Genomic DNA, 22,090 nt, shown 5'->3' with positions numbered 1-22,090 from the left:
TCCCGGGGTTTCTACGTTTGGTCTCCCATGAGGTACCTAGGTACTAGTGGAGGTATCGGGTCCTGCAGGGCTTGGTGTTAGGGGACCTAATGGACTTTAATCCACACGTCGATGCTCATGGCTCCGGGCTCCGGGCTCCGGGCTCAGGGCTGCCAAAACACTGGAATTGGCAGGTTCCTGGGGAACCTGGAAGGAACCTGGAAGCGACGGGGGCCATCTTCAACAACACGAGACCTGGCCGGAGTCTCGACGGGGACCACACCCACCCCCGCGGCACCCCACCTCACGGCACCGTGGCATGGATACCAAGGTCCATAGAAGCAAAAAGGCTGAAGAACCCCAGAGCTGTACGACGTATGGATTCGGTACATCATGTCCCTGGCGGCGAGATGTCATCACCTCGCCTCTCGCCTCCCCTCCCCCGGCTCCTGCTGCAACAGCGTCAGGAGGGCGAGGTGCAGCATCAGACGCAGCATCAGGCTGTTTCCAGCTCTTCTCATTGGGCAAGCACTTGAATGCTCGACCCAACATTCCGCCAGCGCGCCACAGCGAGCGACACGTGTTGCACGCTAAGCCTGGGACGCACGGACCATGCGACGCTTTCCATTCCAGTCGCCAGCCGCCTTCCCGTCTCGCGGTTGCCAGCCCTCGTTTTTTTTTGTCCCTTGCAAGGGTTTCCCTCAGAAGGAACGTTTCAGGCAGCCGTCAAGTTCAAGCAAACGCAATTTTTTTTTTTTTTGCGATTGCTTCTTTTGATCCCAACACGGTGAAGCTCCCGTTCCATATCCATCTTCGCCGCTGTTGTGGTTGTTGTTGTCGTTGTCGTTGTTGTTGTGGTTGCTGTTGTTGTTGTCGTTGCCGGTGTTGCTCCATCTGCTTGCTCCAGCTGCGGTTGGCAACTTGGCTTGCCCCATCACATCATCGTCCCCAGTTCCACCTTCAGGTCGGTGTGGGGTCCCTTGGAAACCGACTCTGGACCCATCTCCGAACGCCGGGTCGGGTTCGACAGCTTCTGCCATTCATTTTTCTGAACCGGACCAACCTGAACCCCATCAACGGCATCGCCGGTCTGTGGTGACAAGAGAGCCCAGCCGCTGCGAGCTGCAGCGCAATAACCCTCCCTCCCTCCCCACCTCTCCTGAGCACGACCGCCAGAAGCTCGTGACTGGGCTGAAGCCCACACAAATTCTGCCGCGAAGCTGCGATTGCGACCCGAACAGCGCGTTTCTCCCAGGCTGCCATGTCCGGCTACAACTTGCCTGGCGGCGGCGGCGGCGGCGGCGGTCCAGGCGACGCCGAGAGGAACCCCAAGTTCGAGTCCCTGCTCGCCCAGCTCCGCCTCCAGTCGTCGCCGAGCCCCGGGTCCGGCTCGGGCGCCGGTGCCGGCCAGGACTACCACGGCCAGTACAACGCCTATAACCCCCCCTTCTACGGCGGCCACCACCACGCCTCGGCCGACTCTCCCGGCCTCCCCGGCCACGCCCCGCATGCTGCAGACTCGCCCGCCTTCTTGCCCGAGGCGCCCACGCCCCCCGTGGCCTTTTCCCACTCGCAGTACCCCCCTGGCCTGATGAGCCAGATGACGGCGGCCCGCGCCGGCGGCGCCGCCCAGGCCGACGACCGGACCGCCCACCTGCTCAACCTCCTCAAGTTCAGCGGCCAGAGCGGCCCCGCCAACGCCCCGCATCGGTCGTCGGCCGGCGAGCCGCCCGTGCCCTACGCCCCGGCCCCGATCGCCCCGCCCATCATCCACGCCCCCGCTCCCGCCGCCGCCGACCCGACCGGCCTGCTCGCTGCCCTTATGAAGGGCAACCTGCCGGCCGACCCTGTCAAGCCCGAGCCTTCGCCCGAGCCCGAGCGCGAGCCCGAGCCCGTCCAGACGACGTGGAACCAGGCGTCGTCGCCGCCCACCGGCACCCAGCAGTACCTCCTCAACCTCCTGAACCGCCCCAAACCCAGCCAGAACGACGCCTCCGGGCCGGACGAGCCAGCCCTGGTCACCGCCCTCCCCGCGGGTGACGATGCCAAGGACACCGAGAGCTCCCACGGCGGCCGCTCCGCCGAGCCCACCCTCGTCGGCACCCTCGCGTCGCGCTCCGAGTTTGACTTTGAGCCCAAGAACATCGAGTCCCCGCCTCCCAAGTTCGACTCGACGCCTCACTCGCAGCACTCGCAGCAATCGAGCTCCCGGCCCGGCGTTCTCGGCTACCCGGACCACTTTGACAGCTTCTCGGCCTCGTCCCCGATCCACCGCACCCCGAAATCCTCCACCACCCCGGGGGCTTCGGGCTCCATCACCAGCGCCGTCCAGCAGCCACCCGTCCCCACCCAGATCCTCAAGAAGTCGTCGGACCACGTCCAACCCGGCTTCGACCCGGCCTTCGCGCCCCGGGACCACGGCCCCATCGGCTCTCCCGACCCCCGCCGCCACGGCTCCCACGTCGCCTCCCCGCTTTCCTCCTCGGCGGCGCCCGCGCCCGCGCCCGCACCCCCGCGGCCGATGCGTCCCCGATCGCGCCCGACGCTGGCGTTGCCAACGCGTCCTTCGACGCCGCTGCCGCCGCCGCCGAGCAGAGCAAGGAGAGCGTCTCGGAGGCCGTCAGCGGCCTTGCCGAGCAGGCGGACCGGGAGGCCACCGAGGCGCTGGCCCGCGCCGAGCAGGAGCAGCTGGGCTCGGCCGCCGACGCCGCCCTCGACCGCGAGTACGAGACCTACGCCGGCAACCAGAGCTTTGGCCCGCCGCCGGGCGAGGCGACCGCTGGGTTGCCCTCCAAGAAGGAGCAGCCGCCCGAGGACGAGGGTAGGGCCCTCCTCGAGCCCGCTTTCCCGGGAGAGTACGCCTTGGGCGCCAGGGACAGCGGAGACGACGCCGCCGGGCAGGCCATCCAAGGGGCCGTGGCGGAGAGCTGGGAAAGCGCCGAGGCCGAGGAGGTCGCCGCGGCCGAGGAGGCAGCGGCGCCCGTCAAGGTCTACAACTTCCCCATGAAGCCGTGGATCAGCATCAGCCTGCAGGAGATCGACGAGGCGCGGCCCGTCTTCCGCGAGGAGGCCATCCTCGACATCGCCCGCCTCAAGAAGGACTTTGACCAGATCGACCGCAACCTGGTCTCGGCCTCGGAAACCTACATGGCCTACGGCATGTCCAAGGCGGGCGGGTTCCGCGTGATCCGGCAGGACGACGGCAAGGACGCCAAGCTCTTCACCGACACCAAGGACCGCATCTTCAACGTGGCCATCTCGGCCTCGCCGGCCCACGCCCACCCCAAGGAGGCCATCATCGGCACCGGCGTCAGCGGCACCGTGTACTGGGTCCAGCTCAAGAACGGCGACCGCGACCACCTCGAGGACGCCCACCCCGAGCAGTACGGGTTCGCCCTGCCCCCCATCTCGGCCCAGGAAGGCGGCGACGCGCCCGGCGGCGTGCTCAAGACGCGCGCCCGCCCGTCGGCCATGCACCCCGAGTTCTTTGCCGTCGGCCGCGGCAAGTCGATCAACATCATCTGGCCCTCCTTCATCTTCGAGCACCAGCTGTTCAAGAACGGCCACGACCGCGTCGTCGACACGGACCGGCTGCTCAAGCAGTGCTCCCTCAAGATCAACACGGGCAAGGCCGGCAAGGACTTCACCTTCAGCCAGGACGACACCCTCGTCGTCTCCCTCGACAAGTCGGGCCGCGTCAAGTTCTGGGACGTCCGCGAGCTGACGGCGGCCCGCGACGGCTCCGACCCCCTGCAGCCCCTGCCGGCGCGCACGTCGCTCGAGATCAAGGAGCCGCTCATGACCCTGACCACCACCCCGGAGGGCGAGAAGGCGTGGCCCACGTCAGTGCTGCTGCTTGATAAGTTCCGGCCGTACCAGAAGCGGACCGCCCTCCGCTACATGATCGTGGGCATGAAGCAGAACCACACCCTCCAGCTCTGGGACCTGGCCCTGGGCAAGCCCGTCCAGGAGTTCAACTTCCCCCACAACAAGGAGTCGGACGCCGTGTGCAGCGTCATGTACCACGCGCCCTCGAGCATGATCGTCGTGGGCCACCCGACGCGCAACTCGATCTACTTCCTGCACCTCTCGGCCCCCAAGTACATGCTCAAGAACCTGTCGCAGGTCGAGTACATCCAGCGCCTCGTCGCCCAGGACCCCTCCATCCCGCAGCCCGAGTCGACGGCCGTCATCAGCGGCATCCGCGAGTACTCGTTTGCCAACAAGGGCGTGCTGCGCAGCCTCAACCTCCTCGAGAACCCCCAGGCCTCGGGCGACAGCGACGAGCCCACCCTCTTTGAGCTCTACGCCATGCACTCCAAGGGCGTCACGTGCCTGTGCATCAAGCAGCCCGAGCTCGGCTGGAACAAGGACAACAAGGTGATGAACCCGGCCGACGCCGTCGAGGCCGGCCTTGCCAAGATCTCCAAGCTGATCGCCCCGCCTCCGCCCCCGCCCGCCGAGCCGCAGCACCCCGCGCCGGCCGGCGACGCCGCCCCCGCCGCCCCGCAAATCCGCATCGCGACGCGCGGCAGCAAGGACGCCGCCGTGCTCAAGGGCGCGTCCCCGCAGGGCGACGACAAAAAGGGCGCCGAGCCGTCGGCCCCGTCCAAGTTTGAGCGCAAAGACGAGACGGAAGCCCCCGCGCCCGCGCCCGAAAAGAACGAAAAGAAAGGCCGCAAGAAGAAGGGCGCCGCCGCAGCCGCCGCGGCCGCCGCGGCGGCAGCCGGCGACCAGGCGCCCTCCAATGGCGGGTTTTCGTCGCAGGGCAAGGCCAACAATAACAGCAACAATCGCCTTTCTCGCAACGCCGACAATTCCACCGACGCCGCGCAAAACAACAACAACAACAAGGCTTCCGCCACCGCCGACTTTTCTGCCGTCGCATCCAGCTCCATCTCGCAAGAACAGCTCGACGCCGTGGTGGCAAAGATGGAGTCGCGCATCGTCAGCAATCTGCAGGACCGCTTCGACGCCGTCTTCCACGAGATGCTGAAGCAGATGCAAACCTTCCAGGACAACCGCGACTCGGCCTTCTCCAACAACCAGTCGCGCCTTTTGCAGATGGTCGCCGACGTGCTCAACAGCAACACCGAGGCCGTGCTCAAGAACCTCGTCATCTCACAGATCAGCGACAACGTCATCCCCTCGATCCGCAGCGCCATCGACCGGACGGTGGCCGACCAGATGAGCGCCAAGTCGAGCGCTCAGGTGGGCGCCCTTCAGAAGGAGATCCAGCGCCTGCTGCCCGGCGCCGTCGGCCAGGCCCTGCAGAAGCCCGACTTTACCAAGCCCGTGTCGGACAAGCTCGCGCAGGCCGTCGCCGGCCTGGTCGAGGCGCAGATCGCAAAGACGCTCAACGCCCTCGCCCCGGTCATCGCCAACACGACGGCCAAGACGGTGCATCAGCGCATTGTCGACGACGTCAACGGCCGCATCGGCGCCGCCTTTGACCAGCTCGAGGAGCGCCGCCGCGAGGAGGATGCCAAGCTCGACCGCCTCATCGCCCAGACGCGCGACCTGTCCAACGCCATCTCGTCGCTGGCGGCGTCGCAGACCCAGATGCTGCAAGAGATCGCCGCCCTCCGGCAGCAGATGCACTCGCAGGACCGCGACCGGGCTTCCATCCCCGAGGATCACCCGCGCGGCCACGGCCACTCGCACAGCGCCGCCGGCTCGCACGGCCTGCCCGGCGGCGGCGGCGGCAGCAGCAGCGGCTCCCGCGACCTGGTCGCCTACCCTGTCCAGCAGCACGCCTCGCACCAGCCGCACCAGCACCACCAGTCCCCGGCGACCGTTTCGCTACCTCACTCGGTGCAGCCTCCGTACGCCGTCCACCAAGGCCCCTACGCCAGCCAGGCCGAACACCAGGTGTACGCGCCCATGGGCCGCGACGACCGCCAGAAGATGGAGCTCGACGGCCTTATCGAGACGATCGACGGGCTCATGCGCTCGGCCAAGTACGACGAGGCCATGCTGCGCTGGCTGCAGTCGGGCGATCACGCCGAGGAGATTTTCCAGCAGGTGCTCTCCAAGTACAACCCCATCTTCGTCCAGGAGCTGCAGCCGCTCTTGCTGCTGTCGGTCGGCGCCACCGTCTCGGTCGACCTGAGCCGCACCTCGCCCAAGATCATGAACAAGGTCGACTTGCTCGAGGTGGTCATCTACGCCTTTAACCAGAACCTTCAGTCCTTGGTACGTGGTTATTTTTTGTCCTCCCCCCCCCCCCCCCCCCTCCTCCTCCTCTCCCAGGACGCAACACGCCCGCCGCCGCCGTTCCTGTTGGCTAACGTCTCGCTGCAGGATGACCAAGTTCGCGAGGTTACCCCCAAGATCATGAACCTGTTGAAGACGCGCATCGAGCAGCTCTTGATCGACATCAGCCGCATCGCGCCGCACGACGGTGCCATCAAGAAGCTCTCGAGCATGAGCCAGGTGGCGACCCGCATCGCCGAGAGCGTGCAGATGCGCCACGGCGCCGTGCACGGCCTGGGCCACATCGGCGCTCCTTACTAGGCTTCGACAAGGTCAAGAACGCGCTAGGGTGGCATGTTGTGTGTGTGCGTGAGGGAGACAGAGTGTGTGTGTGTACATGACTGGGAAATGGTGGGCGGGACGGCTCCGGCGGCTCATGGGAAAGCCTGCATGATGGCGAATGACGCTACGAATGAGATACCCCGGGTGAGGGAGGCGACTCTTTGGGAGGCAGACTGAGCACAATCGGCGGGTGTGTTTCGTTGGGTTTGCTTGCCGTCCTTACCGCGGCTCATCGTGCCATGGCTTGGACGGATGTTATCTTTTCTTTCCTTGTTCTTTTTTTCTTACCGAGGCGGGGCGGAATGTCGTTGGGTTGGGTCACGCACGCCGGTGCGACTTGGGGGAGACGTGGCGCGCTGCGTCGAGGCTTTGTCTCTTCCATGTCTCTTGAATGGCAGCCGGTGGCTGGCCAAGGGTGGCTTGTTCATTGGGTTTTTGCATGGCAAGAATGCCTTGTAGGGAGTTTTCCTCCATCAACGGAATCACGGTGTGTATCTTTCGCATGGGCCAGTCAATGACGAGTGGGTTGGGGTTTGACGTGTCGTCGCTCTTTGGCCTGCTTCGCCGCCGTGTGACTCGACGCTCTCGAGGCTGTTTCCACCCGTCCTCATCGCACGAGAGAGGCAGCCGGTCTGCGCCCTTGTTTGGGTTCCAGATTGCAGGAGCCTCATGTCGCCTCAAGATGCGAAAGCCAGACGGGAGTTACCGGGCCTTGCAGGGGATTCCCCCGGATTCCGACAGGGGCTTTAAATTGGCTGCGCACAGGGCGAGCTCCAGGGTCCCAGCCGCACATTGATGTCCTGCAGGGCTTCAGCATTCCCTGAAGGGCATGGGCCTGCCAATCAACCACTGCCACAAGACCGTTGATGTCCGTTCTGCCTGTTGACCGTAATTGTTTGTAATTTCCTTGGGCAGGCTGGACGCAGACAGTCGCTGCAACCGCAGCTTGGAGCTGGGAATCCAACAGAAGACCAATCCTTTTTACAATCGCTTCTCGTCTTTCCCTACTGGTTGAAACCCCCCGAATGACACACGAAGAACCTGTCCATGCCTGGTCTTGGGATGGCGTTTGTTGGCGGTCCAGGCGTCCTGTCCATGCCTGCAGAGTCCTGGGAAGTACTGCGTACTATACATACATGCACTTATAGTACATAGCAGTGCCCCCCCCCCCCCTTGGTCCTGAGCTCCGAACCCCTGAACCCGACGACGCCACCAAGGCACACCACCTGAACCTGACGCACATCCAGCGACCATGCCCTCGCAGGCTGCCTTGCGCAGCGAGCCGCTTGATGATGTATCATAGTATTTATTGATCATGTTCAACATGTCCCCCCCGTCTTCTTCTGTTGCCGACGGCTCCTTGGCCGTCTCTCGTCCGTGGTCATTCTTTCGTCACCCCAACCAACAACACAACACCTTGCTCTCCCTTGAACGCTCGGGTGGCCAAGCGTTGCGAATAAAAAAAAAAAGAAAACAGAAATAGACCACCTGGGACGCCAGACACGTCTCCCAGTTGATTCGCCATTGCCCTCCTCAGGCGCTTCATGAACCGCCGAGTCTCGTCTTGGAAACAACAACATGCCCGTGGATGCCGCCGAGACGCTGTGGAGATGGTGGTATAAGGTGCGCCATCTCCGGGACAACGGAGAAAAGACGCTGTCCGACTTCTCGTCGACCGATTCCAAGAAGGACAGGAAGACGGGCACCAAGATTTCCTCGAAGCCCCTGGCGCCGGGCGTCAGCAGCAAGAATGTCGAGCTCGGCGGCAGCGTGTCGGTCAAGGAGCTGTACGAAGGGCCTCACAGCCGCCCGGGGAACTATCTGTGGGTCGACTACCCGCCGCGCCAGATGAGCAAGAGCGTGGCCAAGGCCCAGGACCGCGTTGCCATCAAGGTGTTCAAGATCAAGGACCGTGAGAAGCCCGTCATCTCGGGCCGCTACTCGCTCTGCTACCACCAGGTCGAGATCCAGAACCCCCAGCTCGTCGCGGCCGTGGCCGAGATCCTGAAGAAGCAAGACGTCCACATCGACGTGCGTGAGAACGCCGTTTTCCAGCACCCTTTCCAGGACCTCTACTTTGGCTACGATGACATGGCGGCCAAGCATCAAGACCTCCTCGACAAGGACCCCAGCAACCCCTTGCGGCCCTTCTTGCTGCTCTTCCTCAGGCTCCTGGACGACATATTTGCCGAGACGCGCATCAAGTCGAGCGCGCTTCGCGCCGAGAAGCTCATCAGCTACAATCTGCTCTGGACCCTGTTTCCCCGCGACACCACCGTCGTCTCGTGGGGCGACAATTGCGAGCTGCTGTTCAAGGTCACCGAAACGCTCTACGTCGAGCAGCCGCCGAGGGCCTTCCTAATCAAGGGCAAGGTGCTCCGCTTCGACGGCAGGGCGTTCCTGTGGGAGGACTACACGGTCAACATCAGGCCCTTTGCCGGCAACCGGCCCATCGCTGAGATGACCGCGTACCCCCTCGCGTTCCACGAATCCCCCGACGACGTCCGCGCCAGGCTGACAGCCCGCGGGAGGAAGGTGCTCGACTACCAGGGCCTGACGTACGTCAACTACAACGGCGTCGCCCTCCACATAACCGGCCAGGGCCACGAGAGGCACAACGTCGAGGGGCGCGTCCTCCTCGACGTCATCGGCTACAACAAGCACCACCTGGCCCAGGGGTCTCGCGGGGGCGCCGATCCGCAGGCCAAGAAGAAGCAGCTGGTGGTGGCGGACGAGGACGAGGAGGACGAGGAGAACCTCGCCGACTCGAGCTCCGTGTCGGGCAGCACCTACGAGTGTTCCAAGCCCCCAGCGCAGACGGCGACGACGACCACAACGACGACCACGGCCAGGGTGGTGAAGCGGCTCGCCCCGGCCGCCCAGGAGCGCAACAAGCACGCCATGCTCGCCCTCGAGGCCGAGGCCCCGCACCTCATGTATCTGCTCCCGACGATCGAGGGCTACGCCTTGAAGAACAAGCTGTGGGTGGTGTTTTACGTCGAGGACATCAGCCCGATGAGCTGGAACGACGAGGCCTACGACCACCTCGTCTACAACGAGCAGCAGAAGGACCTGGTCCTGTCGTTCGTCGAGAGCCACTGCAGCACGAGGAAGAAGCGGCCCCAGGTCGTCGAGGATGTCATCGCCGGAAAAGGTATTTTGGTCCCGTTCGGTTTGCCCATGGCACTCGCTGACTCTCTCTTTTCTAACGCAGGCGAGGGGCTGGTCATCTTGCTGAGCGGCCCGCCGGGGACAGGCAAGACGCTGATGGCCGAGGCCGTGGCCGACCGCACGCGGCGCCCGCTCTTTTACCTGCACGCCGAGGACCTGGGCATCAACGCGGCCGTTCTGGGCGCCAACATCAAAAAGATCTTTGAGATGGCCACCGACTGGGACGCCGTGATCCTGCTCGACGAGGCCGACGTGTTCATGGCCGAACGCCACCCCCAGGACATTGCGCGCAACGAGCTCGTGTCCATCTTTTTGCGCGAGCTCGAGTACTTCCGCGGCACCATCTTCCTGACCACCAACCTGTTCAGCACCATCGACTCGGCCTTCCGGAGCCGCGTGAGCTTGCATCTCCTCTTCAGCGCCCTGACCGACGAGGCGAGGAAGCTCATCTGGCGCAAGTTCCTGGACCGCCTGCCGGCGTCTCCCTCGGCGGCGGCGGCGCAAACGCAGCAAGGCCGCCCCGCGCTGCCCGAGGAGGCTCCGCTGGAAGAAGCCGCCGCTGCCGAGGGGGGCGCCCGAGACGCAGCGGCTGCCGGGACGGACGACGGCGGCGACGGGGCCCTCACCGAAGAGGACATCGGGGAGCTTGCCGCGTGGCAGCTGAACGGACGCGAGATCAAGACGGCGGTCAAGATGGCGCGCATCTGGTGCGACCACAAGCGGTATGCGCTGACGCTCTCGAGGCTCGAGAACGCCATCCGGGTCACGAGCCCCCACGCCAGCAAGAGCACGGCGCAGCAAGACATGTCGCTGTACGACGAGTAGGGTCGCGGCGGGACGGCGGGCTGGGAGCGATTTTGTTTGGTTCAGACATTTTTTTTTTCTTTTCTGCTGGAGACCGGCGGAGCAGCGCGGAACGGCGACCACGGCACTCCCGGATAACTACGTGGAGCCCAGGCGCATTGCGCTGGCGTGCCGCAATGGGCGTGCGGGCCCCTCCATGCTTGAATAATGGGCACACCCCAACCTCCCTTTGCACCACCACCTCAGCCAACGTTCAGTGATCCAGCTCCAGCCCTTGGGAGGCTGGTCATGCGCGCGAACGGGGTAAGTAGGCATCCGAAGGCGAGTGGATGCATGGATGCTTTTTGGATAGAAAAACACATTCAGCCTCCCTTGCGTGCTTTCAGTTTCTGTCTCGCTTTGTGTGTGTACTATACGTGTGTGTGTGTGTATGTCTGATCCTTGCCATCGCCTCCTGACCTGAAGGCTCAACGCAACGCACCGCAACGCAACGCAACGCAAACCACCATGGCCGACCGTCTGCGGATCTTGACTGTCCTTCTGCTCGCGGCCGTCGTGTCGACCTCGCCCATCGACATGGACCCTCGAGCCGACGCCCCCAACAACGACCCTGCCGGCCACCCCCCGGCTGCCCGTGGACGGCCAGTGCTGGACCGACATCGCGAGCCTCAAGTGGACGGCCAGCCCCTTTAGCTACCGCGCCTCGTACATCTTCACCACGCCGGCGCACCAGAACTCGTGGGGCTACGTCGACTTCATCCTGACCAACAACGTCGTCCCGTACGCGGCCGTCTGCAGCGCATCGAGCAACACCCTGTCCGACTTTTTCTACGGCACCGTCGACTACGCCTGCGCCCTCCCCGCCGAGGCTCCTTCTGGAGCCTCGGTCAAGTTCCGGTACAACCGCATCAGCAACCAGCTGGATATCGAGGAGTCGCTCCTTTGCACCGAGAGCGGCAAGGCGTAAGCCCCCCCTCCCATTTGGATGCTTCTCTTCCTCCGCGCACCCCTCTGCCTCGGAAGCCGAAACTGACCGCGCTGCATCGCAGAGCGACGTTCCGCGTGACCGGGTCCACCACGGTCGACCTCCAGTGCACCGACGCGACGACGGTGACGGAGGACTGGAAGCCCGGCCTGATCTATAGCCACCGGGCGATCAAGTGCCAGCCGATCGACGTAACGTTCCAGCCTGCCCAAGTGGTTGGTTACTGAAGCATTCTTGGGCTTTTGGTTCGTTGGGGTTCATTTCATGATCGGGACTAAGGATTGTCCTGCCGGGAGGAGCCTTTTTCTTGATGGTTCGGCAATGGAATGCGCCTGGGGGTCTCCATTTTCACCTTTCGCTTCATGTATATATATACGCATAGGACTTTGTCATTCAAGCACGCACCATGCCATGAAATTGCCTTTCTATCATCCCCGCCTCGTCGCATGCAAGGGCGGAAAGGCCGTTGCATTCACTTACTAATATGCATTCGATCTCATCGTCGCGCGCGGTTCGCAACTACGAGCCCGGCGAAGAACCGTCTTGACTCGGCAAACGTTGAGGCATTGGTTCATTTTGCTATGTTTACCCAAACTGTGTAGATATAGAGAGAGATCAAGTGGTTGGGTCGGATAAAAACCCGGGTATCTGAAGGGACATGAGGTTGTTGAAATGACCCATTTGGCCTGTGACGCCCTGAACGCCTCGTCACTTTCCCACGTTGAAAAAAAATCTCACCTGCCCGGCAGTGTCAAATTAGACATTATGGGCACGCTGCCCTGATCCCACCCCCCCCCCCCCCCCGTGCTGCTCTAGTCCTGCTTGGGACTGGCCGTGTGCGCCGGCGCCGCAGGAACCTCGTCCAGGGTTTCGGTCGGGGGACCACGATAGTTCTTGCGGCCCCAGGCGGCGTACCAGATCGAGGCAATGACGACAAAGCCCACAAACACCGCCGGCGCATAGTTCACGGTGGAGGCAGTCACGGGGATGTAGGCAGGCATGCAGAACAGGGGCACGGCGAAGATGGACCAGGCTGCGGCGGGGTTAGCAAACGTGACGCTTCCTTGGGGTGGGCTCAAAACATACCTGTGGCGATGCTGTTCAAGACCCAGCCCGTCTTTCCGAGAGAGAACTTGGCTCCCTTGACCTGCGAACGGCCTCCCAGCATGGAAACGGCGATCGGGACGGCATACGACACGGTCAGGCAGATGACGCCAACGCCCGAGAAGGCGTTGAAGGCGGTGCTGGAGCCGAAGTAGATGAGGCCCAGCACGATCTGGATGGCCATGGAGAGCATCATGGCGTTGAGGGGCAGGTCCAGCTTGGGATGCACGCGGGACCACCACTTGGAGCCGGGGATGCCGCCGTCGCGGGCAAACGCCCAGGTGCAGCGCGAGGCGGCCGTCGTGCAGGCCGTGCCGCAGAGGATGGCCAGGACCATGATGGGGAGGAGCAGGGCGATGGCGCCGCCCGAGGAGCCCACGGCGGACTTGAGGATGGTCGGGACGGGCTGGCCCGAAGGGAGGGCCACCAGCATGGCGAGGTCGGGCAGGACGAACATGAGGGGCACCAGGAAGAGCAGGCCGCCGACGGTATTGATGATGACGGTGATGACCATGGCCTTGGGCACCTGGTGGGCGGGGCGCTGGACCTCTTCGCACATGGAGATGACCATGCCGGTGGACGACGTGGCGTACCCGGCGTGGAGCAGGCCGACGCAGAACGACCAACCGGCAGGCCACCCCGACGTGGGCTCGAACCCGCCCAAGGCGAATTCGGCGCTCCTCCTGCCCTCCTTGGCCACCGCCAGGACGGTGACGATAATGGCGATCAGGCCCGCAAACGTCCAGAAGATGGCAAACGTCTGCCGCCCACGTCAGCATTTCGATTTTTTTTCTCTCTCTTCTACTTGTCTCCAACCGCGAAATAGAAGAAATAAGAAAAAAAAAAAAAAAAAAAAACTCACATCAAGAAGGTGCAGCCAGCGGTTGCCAAAGATGGAGATGGCGTTGCAGAGCAGCGTGATGCCGAGGAAGGTCAGGAACACCTGGTAGGTGGAAGCGTCCCAGATGCCCACGCCGGGCTCCTTTTCGAACACGTTGACGCAGGCGACGAAGAAGAGGGTGGTGCCGAACTGGACGGCGAGGGTGATGGTGATGTTGCCAACGACGTAGGCCCAGCCGCAGATGTAGGCGGCGGCCCTCCGGAAGCGAGCCGGGGCGAGCATAAAGGTCTGGTAGTAGACGCCGCCGGCGGTGGGGTAGACGGACGTGATCTCGCCCAGGGAGGCGGCCACGCAGAGGACGATGAGGCTGACGAGCAGCCAGCCCCAGACGACGACGGCGGGCCCGCCGCCCTGCAGCGGATAGTACAGCGTCGTGGCGAGGCCGTACGGGATGGAGGCGAGCACGAACGACATGAAGGCGACGTGCCAGGTCGAGCGCGTGCGCACCAGCTCGGCCTTGTAGCCCATGGCGGCGAGCAGCACGTCGCCATCGTCCGACTCGTTGCCCAGCTGGGTCGTCGACGCCGACGCGTCGACGGGGTCGGGCGGGGCCGTCTTTGCAGGCGCGCTCATGACGATGGGCTCGGCAGGCGAAAGTCGTTGCACCGACGACGAGGAGGGGCGGAAAGGGGGTTGCGGCGGATGGAGAGATGCGGGTTTGGGAAGAGAGGGTCTCTGGTCCAAGGTCGTGAGGTTGGCGGCGGCGACGGCCCGGGCGGACGGAGCCTTTTTCTATTGCTGGGCCTGGAGCTTTGGACGAGAGCCTCAACCTGGGGTTTTAGATTTTTGTTTTGGTAAAGTTGGGATCGTCCCCCGGCCATGCAGAAAAATGCTCCGAGGTAATGAAAAGCTCACCCCCAAGCTCCTCCGGCCCATGCTGATAGGCCATTGGGGAAATCCTGCGAGACCCGGGCAGGGGTATCAATGGAGCCGCAGGCCTGCTCGTCAAGACACGATGGTAGACGGCAGTGGGCCCCGCTGGACCCAACATCCCGGGCGGTCCTCGGGGAGGTTGGCCGGCGCGAGAGAAGGTGGAAGAAGACCTACCGTAACCAGCGGTCGGGATGCGGGGTGAACACGCTGGAAAGGAGCAGGGCGCCATCCCCGTTGTCAACCCGTGGGTGGCCTGAGTACCATCGATGCTCCATACCTCGTACCTACTACCTGAGATATACCTGTAAGGTACGTCGCCAAAGTCGATGGAGCATCGATTACACCCGAGCTACCTAGGTACCTACCTACCTACATACCTAGGTACCTGAGGTGCTCAAGGTGCCCAGGACCAACCGTACCTGAGCGAGAACCCTTCGATCGGTGACTTGAGCCTCCATGGGAAGCAACCCTTCCGGGAAGCACGTGGGAAAAAACTGGAAAGTCGCATCCATGCGCTTTCGCCAGGGATGTCAGGTCCTCTACGTCACTGGCCCACAACAGATGGCTCGAGTTCGGACCGGACTGCTTAGGCGAAACCGACGACCAACCCCACGGTACTACAGAGCGCTAAGGCTTCAGCTGCCCACCGAATCCCCAACGAAGCGAGCATGCCAAGCCTCCTGGGGCTTTGCATCCCACCCGACCAACGCCCGGATGTTTGCGGAGAAACGCTTTCTTGCCCTATCAGAGCCCAAGACACCATGGATAACCCTAACCCTTGAGCAAGGGAGAGCGCACTAAAGGTTTTAGTTTCATGTGGGGGTCCCAGCCGGGTGGTCAGCCCACTTCCTTGCAACTTTACTGTGTACCTCCCGGTCTGCTGTGTGCTTGCAGGTACAATGCGTACATACTTTACTCCGTACCTACGTCGAGGAGGCGGGGCAGGTCCGCGGGCGGGTGGGGATCGGGACGGATCGGCTTGAATGACAGCCGGGCGCATCGCATCGTTTCTCTTTGACTCGACGTCATCGAATCTTGGGAGCACTTCCCACCCTCGGTACCTTAGGTACCTGGGTCCTACCTGGGTGGGAACCCTTCTTCTTGACCCCAAGACGGCATTTCAATTTCAGGCTTGGGGACGGGAACCTTCCTTTTGAAGCTCAGGTACTATAGGTACCCCAAGGCGGTGTACGGGCACCCAAGTCGACTCGACGCGAAGCTCGGGTTGCCCTTGGTTGCTTGCAAGAATGTTGTTGGCATTGTTTACGTCTTTTTTGACCCCTCTCTCGCCCCCCTCTCTTGCCCCCGATCGCTTCCTCCCAAGACGTGTTCCAACACCCGGCCAACCCCGCAGCGTCCAACCTGAACCAGCCTTTGGATGGAATGAGCTTCGGTTTATCAAGATGCCTAGTTTAAGCTGCATACAACTAAATCAATAGTTGTCCGCTAGCAAAGACATATCAATCTAGTGCGCCCAGCTCCAGATACCATAGTTGCTTCAACACCCATCTGCTTGCCTTCGACCCCTCCCTCGTTTTTTGATGCTGGCCCAGAACATGTGATGGAGAGAAGGAGGGTTAGGGTTGATTATCGCAGCCTCTCCACTAACTACGCAGTAGGTAACTACCGGTGCCAGGTCTTATCGACGCATCGGCTGCAGATGTTGCCAAGCGCAAGGTCCCCCCTTTTCTTTGTTGTTCCATCGCCCACTTCCAGGTTCCATCCATATCCCCTCAACACCGTGGATGAATCAGACATCAAAAATGTTTCCAACAGTAATTTTCGGGTTCTGACTCCGAGATTTTCTTCTTGTCAAACCCACAAAAGTGTGCGTGGATTGGTTCGGAGAGCTCAGCGTGGTCGACATTGGCAGCCCGGCGGGCGCCGTCACACCACCATGGCACGATCCCCGCTTGCCGTGGCTCAACTGTCGCTCGATTTCGCTCTGGGCATCGCCCAACCGTCAGCGCATGCGAAAAATAACAACGACATGTGGGAGGACCCGGGAAGCTGGGACGATACGCGTATCCTTAGCCTCAATATAGAATCTAGGCCTATAAATGAAAGTGACCTTCTCACCAGACAACCACCTGACAACAAGGCTTTCAACATCAAGTCATCGATCAGTATTCAGCCAGTGTGCAGCCTCGTCCTCAGCTCACAAAGCTAGCTCATCAGCCACACATACTTTGGGTGCTCAGATCCCGTGTCACACCCCCTTTTGGGTTTTTCACCATGTTCCGCGCCACCTCAAGACTTGCCGCTGCTGTTGCCCCTGGCGTCGCGAAGACGGCCGTCACAAGGTAATTACGGAAGTGCCGATTTGGTCATGATGGAACCGCAGCCGCTAACACGCAACCAGGGCCGGCGGCGCCCAGAACAAGGTGATTCCGGGGTTGGTGGTGGTTGGTGCAGGTCAGTTTTCTTCAACGCTCGTTTCTTTCCACCTTTCTGGTGCTGACCAAGGCTGGCTGTCGCTAATAGTGTCTGGAGTCGTGGCCTACGTCCGGAGCCAGCTCCGGTACGAGTCGGACGCCATGAACCGCATGTTTGCGAAGCCCAACAGCCAGAAGCAACGGGCACTCTCCGACATTGAAGGAGTCCCACGGAAAACCATTTACAACATTCTCAACTGGTAGAAACCCTTACCCCGGGTTTCGTTTTCTTGGATGACGTGGGTGGAAGAATTGGGTTTTAGCAACGGCGTTTTGGCGTGGTTCTTGGGAGCATTCCATGGGTCTGTCCAGATGTCTCAGGGGTTGAAATAACTACCTTGTATAAAGCTGGCCGACCATGAACCAGAAGATGGAGACAATGCATTCTAGTCATGAGTGAAGACTGTGCTTCGTAGAGATGTATTATTGCGCCGGGATTGCTCTGGTGTTTTTGAAAAGAGACCCCCAATTTGCCCACACAACAACAACAACAACAAACCCGAAAAAATGGAAAGTGAAAAAAAAAAAAGAAAGCAAAACGAAAATGAAAACGAAAATGAAAATGAAAGACAAACACAAAATGACACAAAGATGAAAAGAACTGAAAAAAAAATGAAAAATGAAAGAAACCAAATACCAAAGGAAACTAAAAAAAAAAGGAAAGAAATCAAAAAGGAAAGGGAGAACAAGAAAGAAAAAGAGGAAACAAAAACCATCCAGGGGTTATCCAAGCAGATAGAGTAGGGTAGGACTGTGTAATTAACACACTGCAGATCAACCGAGCAACGTTCACATAGCGCCCTTGCATTGTGACCATCCAAAGGAGGACTCCTGAGGATAACTACCCAGTAATGATGGATTACTTAATACGACACGCTTTGGTTCTCCGAGATGCAACCATCATCTGCCCTAGAATCTTATCGAGGAATAAAAAGGCTTGTGGTTCATTGTTTTCACCCGTTTCATTTGCAGCCATAGGGCCACGGGCCCCAAGGATACGTCTTCTTGTCGTGCTACTTTTGCGAGGTTCTGTTCAGACATCAGGCACCTTTGCGGCAAAACGGAGGCCGGGCGCACCCTAGCACGGCTCCTTGCATGCGACGTTGCGGACAGGACAAGACACAACTTGGACGTGGCGGATCCCCAGCGGAAGAGTGATGCAATGAGACCGGACTCGATCGTGGATTCTACTTGTACTGTGGCCATACGATACACAATCTCAATATGTAGCAGGTCGAAGAGAAGAATGTATGAACAAAGAAATGCCCTGAATCCCACGACGGACGACGCGCTGCACGCAGCGGGTGGAGCGGTCGCCAGCCTTACACCTGAGCGACTTAAACGTTGACGGTCGAGCCGATGGGGCCGAAGCGGATGTTGGACCAGACGACGCGGCTGTGGGGTATGGTTAGCACCTCGATCTTGCAAACGCAATGCCGGAAGAGGCTGAACGTACGCGTTGGGGAACTGGGCCTCGACCTCGGCAGGGACACCAGAGTCGGGCGAGCACGGGCCACGGTCGCCACCGGGGGTGCCGGCCTTCTCGGGCGGGTAGCTCGAGTCGAGCCAGAGCATGTTGGAGTAGTGCTAAGGCAGCCAAAGTCAGCGTCGTCAAGATGCGCGCCGCACGGCCGGCGGAGAGCGTGGAAGGGACTTACGTCATCCCAGATGGACATGACGAGGACCATGGGAATGGACAGAGCGTCGTTGAGGGCGTCGAAGCCGCCGGTCTCGGCGAAGCGGTTGCGGTCGTCGAAGACGCTGAACTGAGCGTCGCAGAACTCGGGGGTGAGGTCGGAGCTCTTGGGGATGCCGTCCCAGGTCGGGGCAGGGGGCACGATCTTGCGGCCGTCCTGGACGAAGAACTGAGAGAGCTTGTTGCGCTCGAAGCGGGTGACGACGCTATGTTGCGCAGGAGCATCAGCATCGGGGGGGTCTCGCTCGACAAAGGGGCCAACGGCCCCGAAGCGCGTCAAGGAGAGGAGACTTACGTGAACTTGCGGCTGGTGTCGACCTGCAGGCCCTTGCCGTAGAAGTCCCGGTTGCCCATGCGGTACGGGTTGTAGTCGCAGCCGTTGGCATCGCATTCACCGGCGAAGCGGTCGTCCGAGTAGGTACCACCGCAGTTGGAGGTCTCGCAGACGTGGTAGCGGTTCTTGGCGCCGCAAGCGTGGGGGGTGAAGGCATAGGCGTAGGCGTTGGACTCCCTGGAGGCCCCGGTGTAAGCAGCGCGTGCGAGGGCGCGAGCGGAGCGGCGGGGATCGGAACTTACCAGACGTCGATCTCGGCGCAGCAGGCACCCATGGGGCCAACACCGGCGTTGGCATCGTTGGTCGACGGGCGCCAGCCCTCAACGTTGGCCTTGCCGCCGATGAACTTGAGGTCGCGAGCGCACTGGGCATCGCAGTACTGTATTCCGAGTTATTAGTGGTTGGCCGGCCTAGAAGCAGGGGCAGAAAAGACTTACGCCCGTGCCGTACTTGGCACCAGCGCGGTTGGTCGGGTAGCTGGACATGCCACCGTCCTCCTCCATGGCGACGAAGTACAGGGCGCTGTTGAGACCGCACTCGACGGTCGAGAGGTCGACATCGAAGGCGAACTCGTTGTTCATGAGGGTGAACATCTGGTACTTGGACGAGCCGTTCATGAGGTAGAGACGGGAGCCGATGTTGGTGCCGTACTCGTGGCGGGTGACGAACTTGAGGGTCAGGGCGTCGCCGCTGGTCGAGGCACCATAGGTCTGCTGGTAGTTGGCACCCTCGAGCGCGCACCTCTGAGCGCAGTCCTGGGCGCCGCTGCAGGCGCTGGTCCACCTGTTGCCTTCATAGCAGTTGCGGCCGTTGTTGTGCACCCAGCGCCAGTTGGAGTCGATGACGACCTCGCCGTTGACGGTCTGGCAGTTGTTGGGGCCCGAGCACCTCTTCCAGGTGAGCCTGGGGTGCGTCTCGGACACCTGGTTGCCGGCCTGCTGGGCGGTGGCGACGCCCAGGAGCGGCAGAGCCGCAGCGAGGTACTGGATGTACTGCTTGATCTGCATCGTGACGGGCTTGCGAAAGATCAGAGAAGTCAACTGCTGCTCAGACCAAAGACAACCGTGTGCGGGTGGCGAGAGCAAGACTTCTCGTGTCAGCTCCGAGGGCTGTCCGCGGCCTCTTTATACCATTGTCGACCCCCTTTCCGCCCGTCCCCATTCCCATTCCCCAGGCGGGATCAACCACCTCGGCGGTCGCGGAGCGGGAGGCCCCGGATCCGTGCAACGTCCTCGCGGTGGAAGATGGAAGACTGAGCCGACGTTCCATACACGCAGGCCCGTCGTGAGCTAATTGATCAGCCAACGGTTAATCCTGCTTGATTGGGGACAAGCGCGCGAGGCGTCTTGGCCCCGCTGAGCCGAGACGGGACCCAAGGTCGAGCTAGGTTCCCCGCCCCCTTGGGAATCTGGGGTATGCGCCCGGTGGATCCCCCGGAGATTTCGTCGCGGATGACACCTGGGCGGGCGCATCGAGAAACCGTCCGTCGTCCCCCCCCGGCAACGGGAAGCGGCCAGCCGCCTGCCAGTCGTCCGTCGTCCGCGGCGCCGAGCTGGCATTCTTCCGGGTCGGCGGCACCTGGCGTACGCGCCCAGCGACGCCCAGAGGCAGAGAATCGGAGACTAGGCCCCCGGCGTTGCAGGATAGCCCACACTAGGCTCTGCATCCTCATTAAAAGGCACTGTCTTTGAGAGGTTGATGTAGTGTTTAATATGGGTTAATCAATTTCATAGCGCCCTCACCGAGCCAAAACGCGTTCCCGGCGAACCCCCGTATTTGCCGGCCACGACCCGGCTCACCCCATTGGCCGGCTCCGACGTCTTTGCCGAGCCACGCCCGGCAGTTGACCCGGTGGCGGCCTTGGCAGCCAGGGGTTCGATGCGGAGGGCCAGGGCACGAGGCTCTTAATTACGTCCCGGATGCCTTTACCGGAACTCCCCCAAGACCCTCCTCCGCGCTTGTGACGTACGTTGGGCCCTCCGTGCCGCCTGACCGTGAGCACACCTGGGCCAAACCGTCAACGTTGAAGCGCCGATGAATTTACCCTGGAGATTGAGAGAAACGGAGCTGCCACCTCCGATTCGTGGACCCCCCCTTACCTTGAGGTGGCCCAAATCGTCTCGACAACAAGGAAGACGAAGGCGCTGGCCATGATCCAGCGTCTGGGAAAGGAAGTCTTGGGCCTTGCTTGGAGTCCGTTCTGGGAAGGAGACTACCGGTTCCGCCGCGAGAACGGACCGCCGATATGACTTGGCAGGAAAACCTGACGCGGGTAGCGAGGGAAGGCGTCCTGCTGCGGACGAGTCGAGCCTAGCGGCGGCGCTCTCTCTCTGGGGCAAGGTAGCAGCGTGGCTGGGTGATTACGCACGCCGCGTTTGAGGTTCCCTCTTGGTGCTGAGCATCCACGCCGTCAGCCATCATGAGGCCGGCGTCCCCCTTTGCGAGCTGGGAGCTGGGAGCTGGCAACTTGGGGCGAAGGGACGCTGCGACGCTCGTACGCTTTCCCATACCGTCCCGCCTCGTTCAGCAAGTTCCGTCCTGCGCCGTGAAACCCGCGGGGAAATTCTGCCATGCCAGGGGGAGACACGGAATTTCGGGTCATGATTCCAAGTTGAAGATGCGGGCTCGGCGGCAGAGATGCCAGCGCATAGAGACTGCAGGGCCGTCGTATTCCGCACGCCCCACCTCACTTGCCGGCGATGTCGGCTTCAGATCACGGATGAGATCCATGCTGTGCTGCCAAGTGACTTGTTCGACGGGCGCGAGGGCGCGGTGGCGATGGGAGCTTGGCTTCTGTCGTTTTTCCATGAACCGTGAGAGCCCCGACCTCCATGGCCAGGACGGCTCGCCCAACAGCTTGCTGAACCACAGACGCCGGAACGCAGGCGGCCTCCAACGTGTGCCAGGCGTATCGACGCAAGATGCGACCAGCAGCCAGACAGCCCGCCGGTGCGTTTCTCCAGGCGCAGCAAAGCCGGGCTCGCTGCTGCCCTCGCTGAACACGGCTCGCTCATCATACTCCAAGACTGCCGATCCGACGGCCAGATCGACTCCAGCTTTGGCATCGACGCCATCCGTGACGGTCTCGAAGGAGGGATTGGGTGTATGCCTGGACCCGAAGCCGAAGGATATCCAGGGGCTGCCGCTGCAGAGATCGTCCCTCGCGAACAACGCCGCATGAAACTTTCGGTTCTCTGCGTCGGCCTCCGAATCGCCCACCCCGACGGCCTGCTGATGTTTACCAAGGCAAGTTGCGGTCATCGTTCATCGC

General features: G+C 61.9%; 6 protein-coding genes across 6 annotated transcripts; 4 read left to right on the top strand and 2 right to left on the bottom strand.

Annotated features, from left to right (window-relative positions):
- Positions 1-1,240: 1,240 nt before the first annotated feature.
- Positions 1,241-6,495, top strand: VTJ83DRAFT_6198 (uncharacterized protein; the record flags this gene model as incomplete). The annotated part of the gene is made up of 3 exons (XM_071012882.1): positions 1,241-2,440; positions 2,575-6,174; positions 6,283-6,495. The coding sequence occupies 3 exons, from the start codon at positions 1,241-1,243 to the stop codon at positions 6,493-6,495; spliced, it is 5,013 nt and encodes a 1,670-aa protein (XP_070863825.1).
- Positions 6,496-8,094: 1,599 nt separating this feature from the next.
- VTJ83DRAFT_6197 (uncharacterized protein) lies at positions 8,095-10,512 on the top strand (the record flags this gene model as incomplete). Its single annotated transcript, XM_071012881.1, has 2 exons — positions 8,095-9,670; positions 9,731-10,512. 2 exons carry the CDS (start codon positions 8,095-8,097, stop codon positions 10,510-10,512), a joined length of 2,358 nt encoding a protein of 785 aa, XP_070863824.1.
- A 486-nt stretch (positions 10,513-10,998) lies between these two features.
- VTJ83DRAFT_6196 (uncharacterized protein) lies at positions 10,999-11,703 on the top strand (the record flags this gene model as incomplete). Its single annotated transcript, XM_071012880.1, has 3 exons — positions 10,999-11,025; positions 11,081-11,454; positions 11,541-11,703. 3 exons carry the CDS (start codon positions 10,999-11,001, stop codon positions 11,701-11,703), a joined length of 564 nt encoding a protein of 187 aa, XP_070863823.1.
- Positions 11,704-12,288: 585 nt separating this feature from the next.
- On the bottom strand, positions 12,289-14,054 carry VTJ83DRAFT_6195 (uncharacterized protein; the record flags this gene model as incomplete). The annotated part of the gene is made up of 3 exons (XM_071012879.1): positions 12,289-12,509; positions 12,563-13,340; positions 13,443-14,054. 3 exons carry the CDS (start codon positions 14,052-14,054, stop codon positions 12,289-12,291), a joined length of 1,611 nt encoding a protein of 536 aa, XP_070863822.1.
- A 2,535-nt stretch (positions 14,055-16,589) lies between these two features.
- VTJ83DRAFT_6194 (uncharacterized protein) lies at positions 16,590-16,993 on the top strand (the record flags this gene model as incomplete). Its single annotated transcript, XM_071012878.1, has 3 exons — positions 16,590-16,657; positions 16,717-16,769; positions 16,839-16,993. 3 exons carry the CDS (start codon positions 16,590-16,592, stop codon positions 16,991-16,993), a joined length of 276 nt encoding a protein of 91 aa, XP_070863821.1.
- Positions 16,994-18,126: 1,133 nt separating this feature from the next.
- Positions 18,127-19,826, bottom strand: VTJ83DRAFT_6193 (uncharacterized protein; the record flags this gene model as incomplete). The annotated part of the gene is made up of 6 exons (XM_071012877.1): positions 18,127-18,184; positions 18,246-18,376; positions 18,448-18,691; positions 18,781-18,996; positions 19,062-19,198; positions 19,257-19,826. 6 exons carry the CDS (start codon positions 19,824-19,826, stop codon positions 18,127-18,129), a joined length of 1,356 nt encoding a protein of 451 aa, XP_070863820.1.
- Positions 19,827-22,090: the final 2,264 nt, after the last annotated feature.

This window comes from Remersonia thermophila, chromosome 6 (genome assembly GCF_042764415.1).
Source record: "Remersonia thermophila strain ATCC 22073 chromosome 6, whole genome shotgun sequence".
NCBI lineage: Eukaryota > Fungi > Ascomycota > Sordariomycetes > Sordariales > Chaetomiaceae > Remersonia > Remersonia thermophila.
This window is presented reverse-complemented; position numbering and strand designations above follow the sequence as displayed.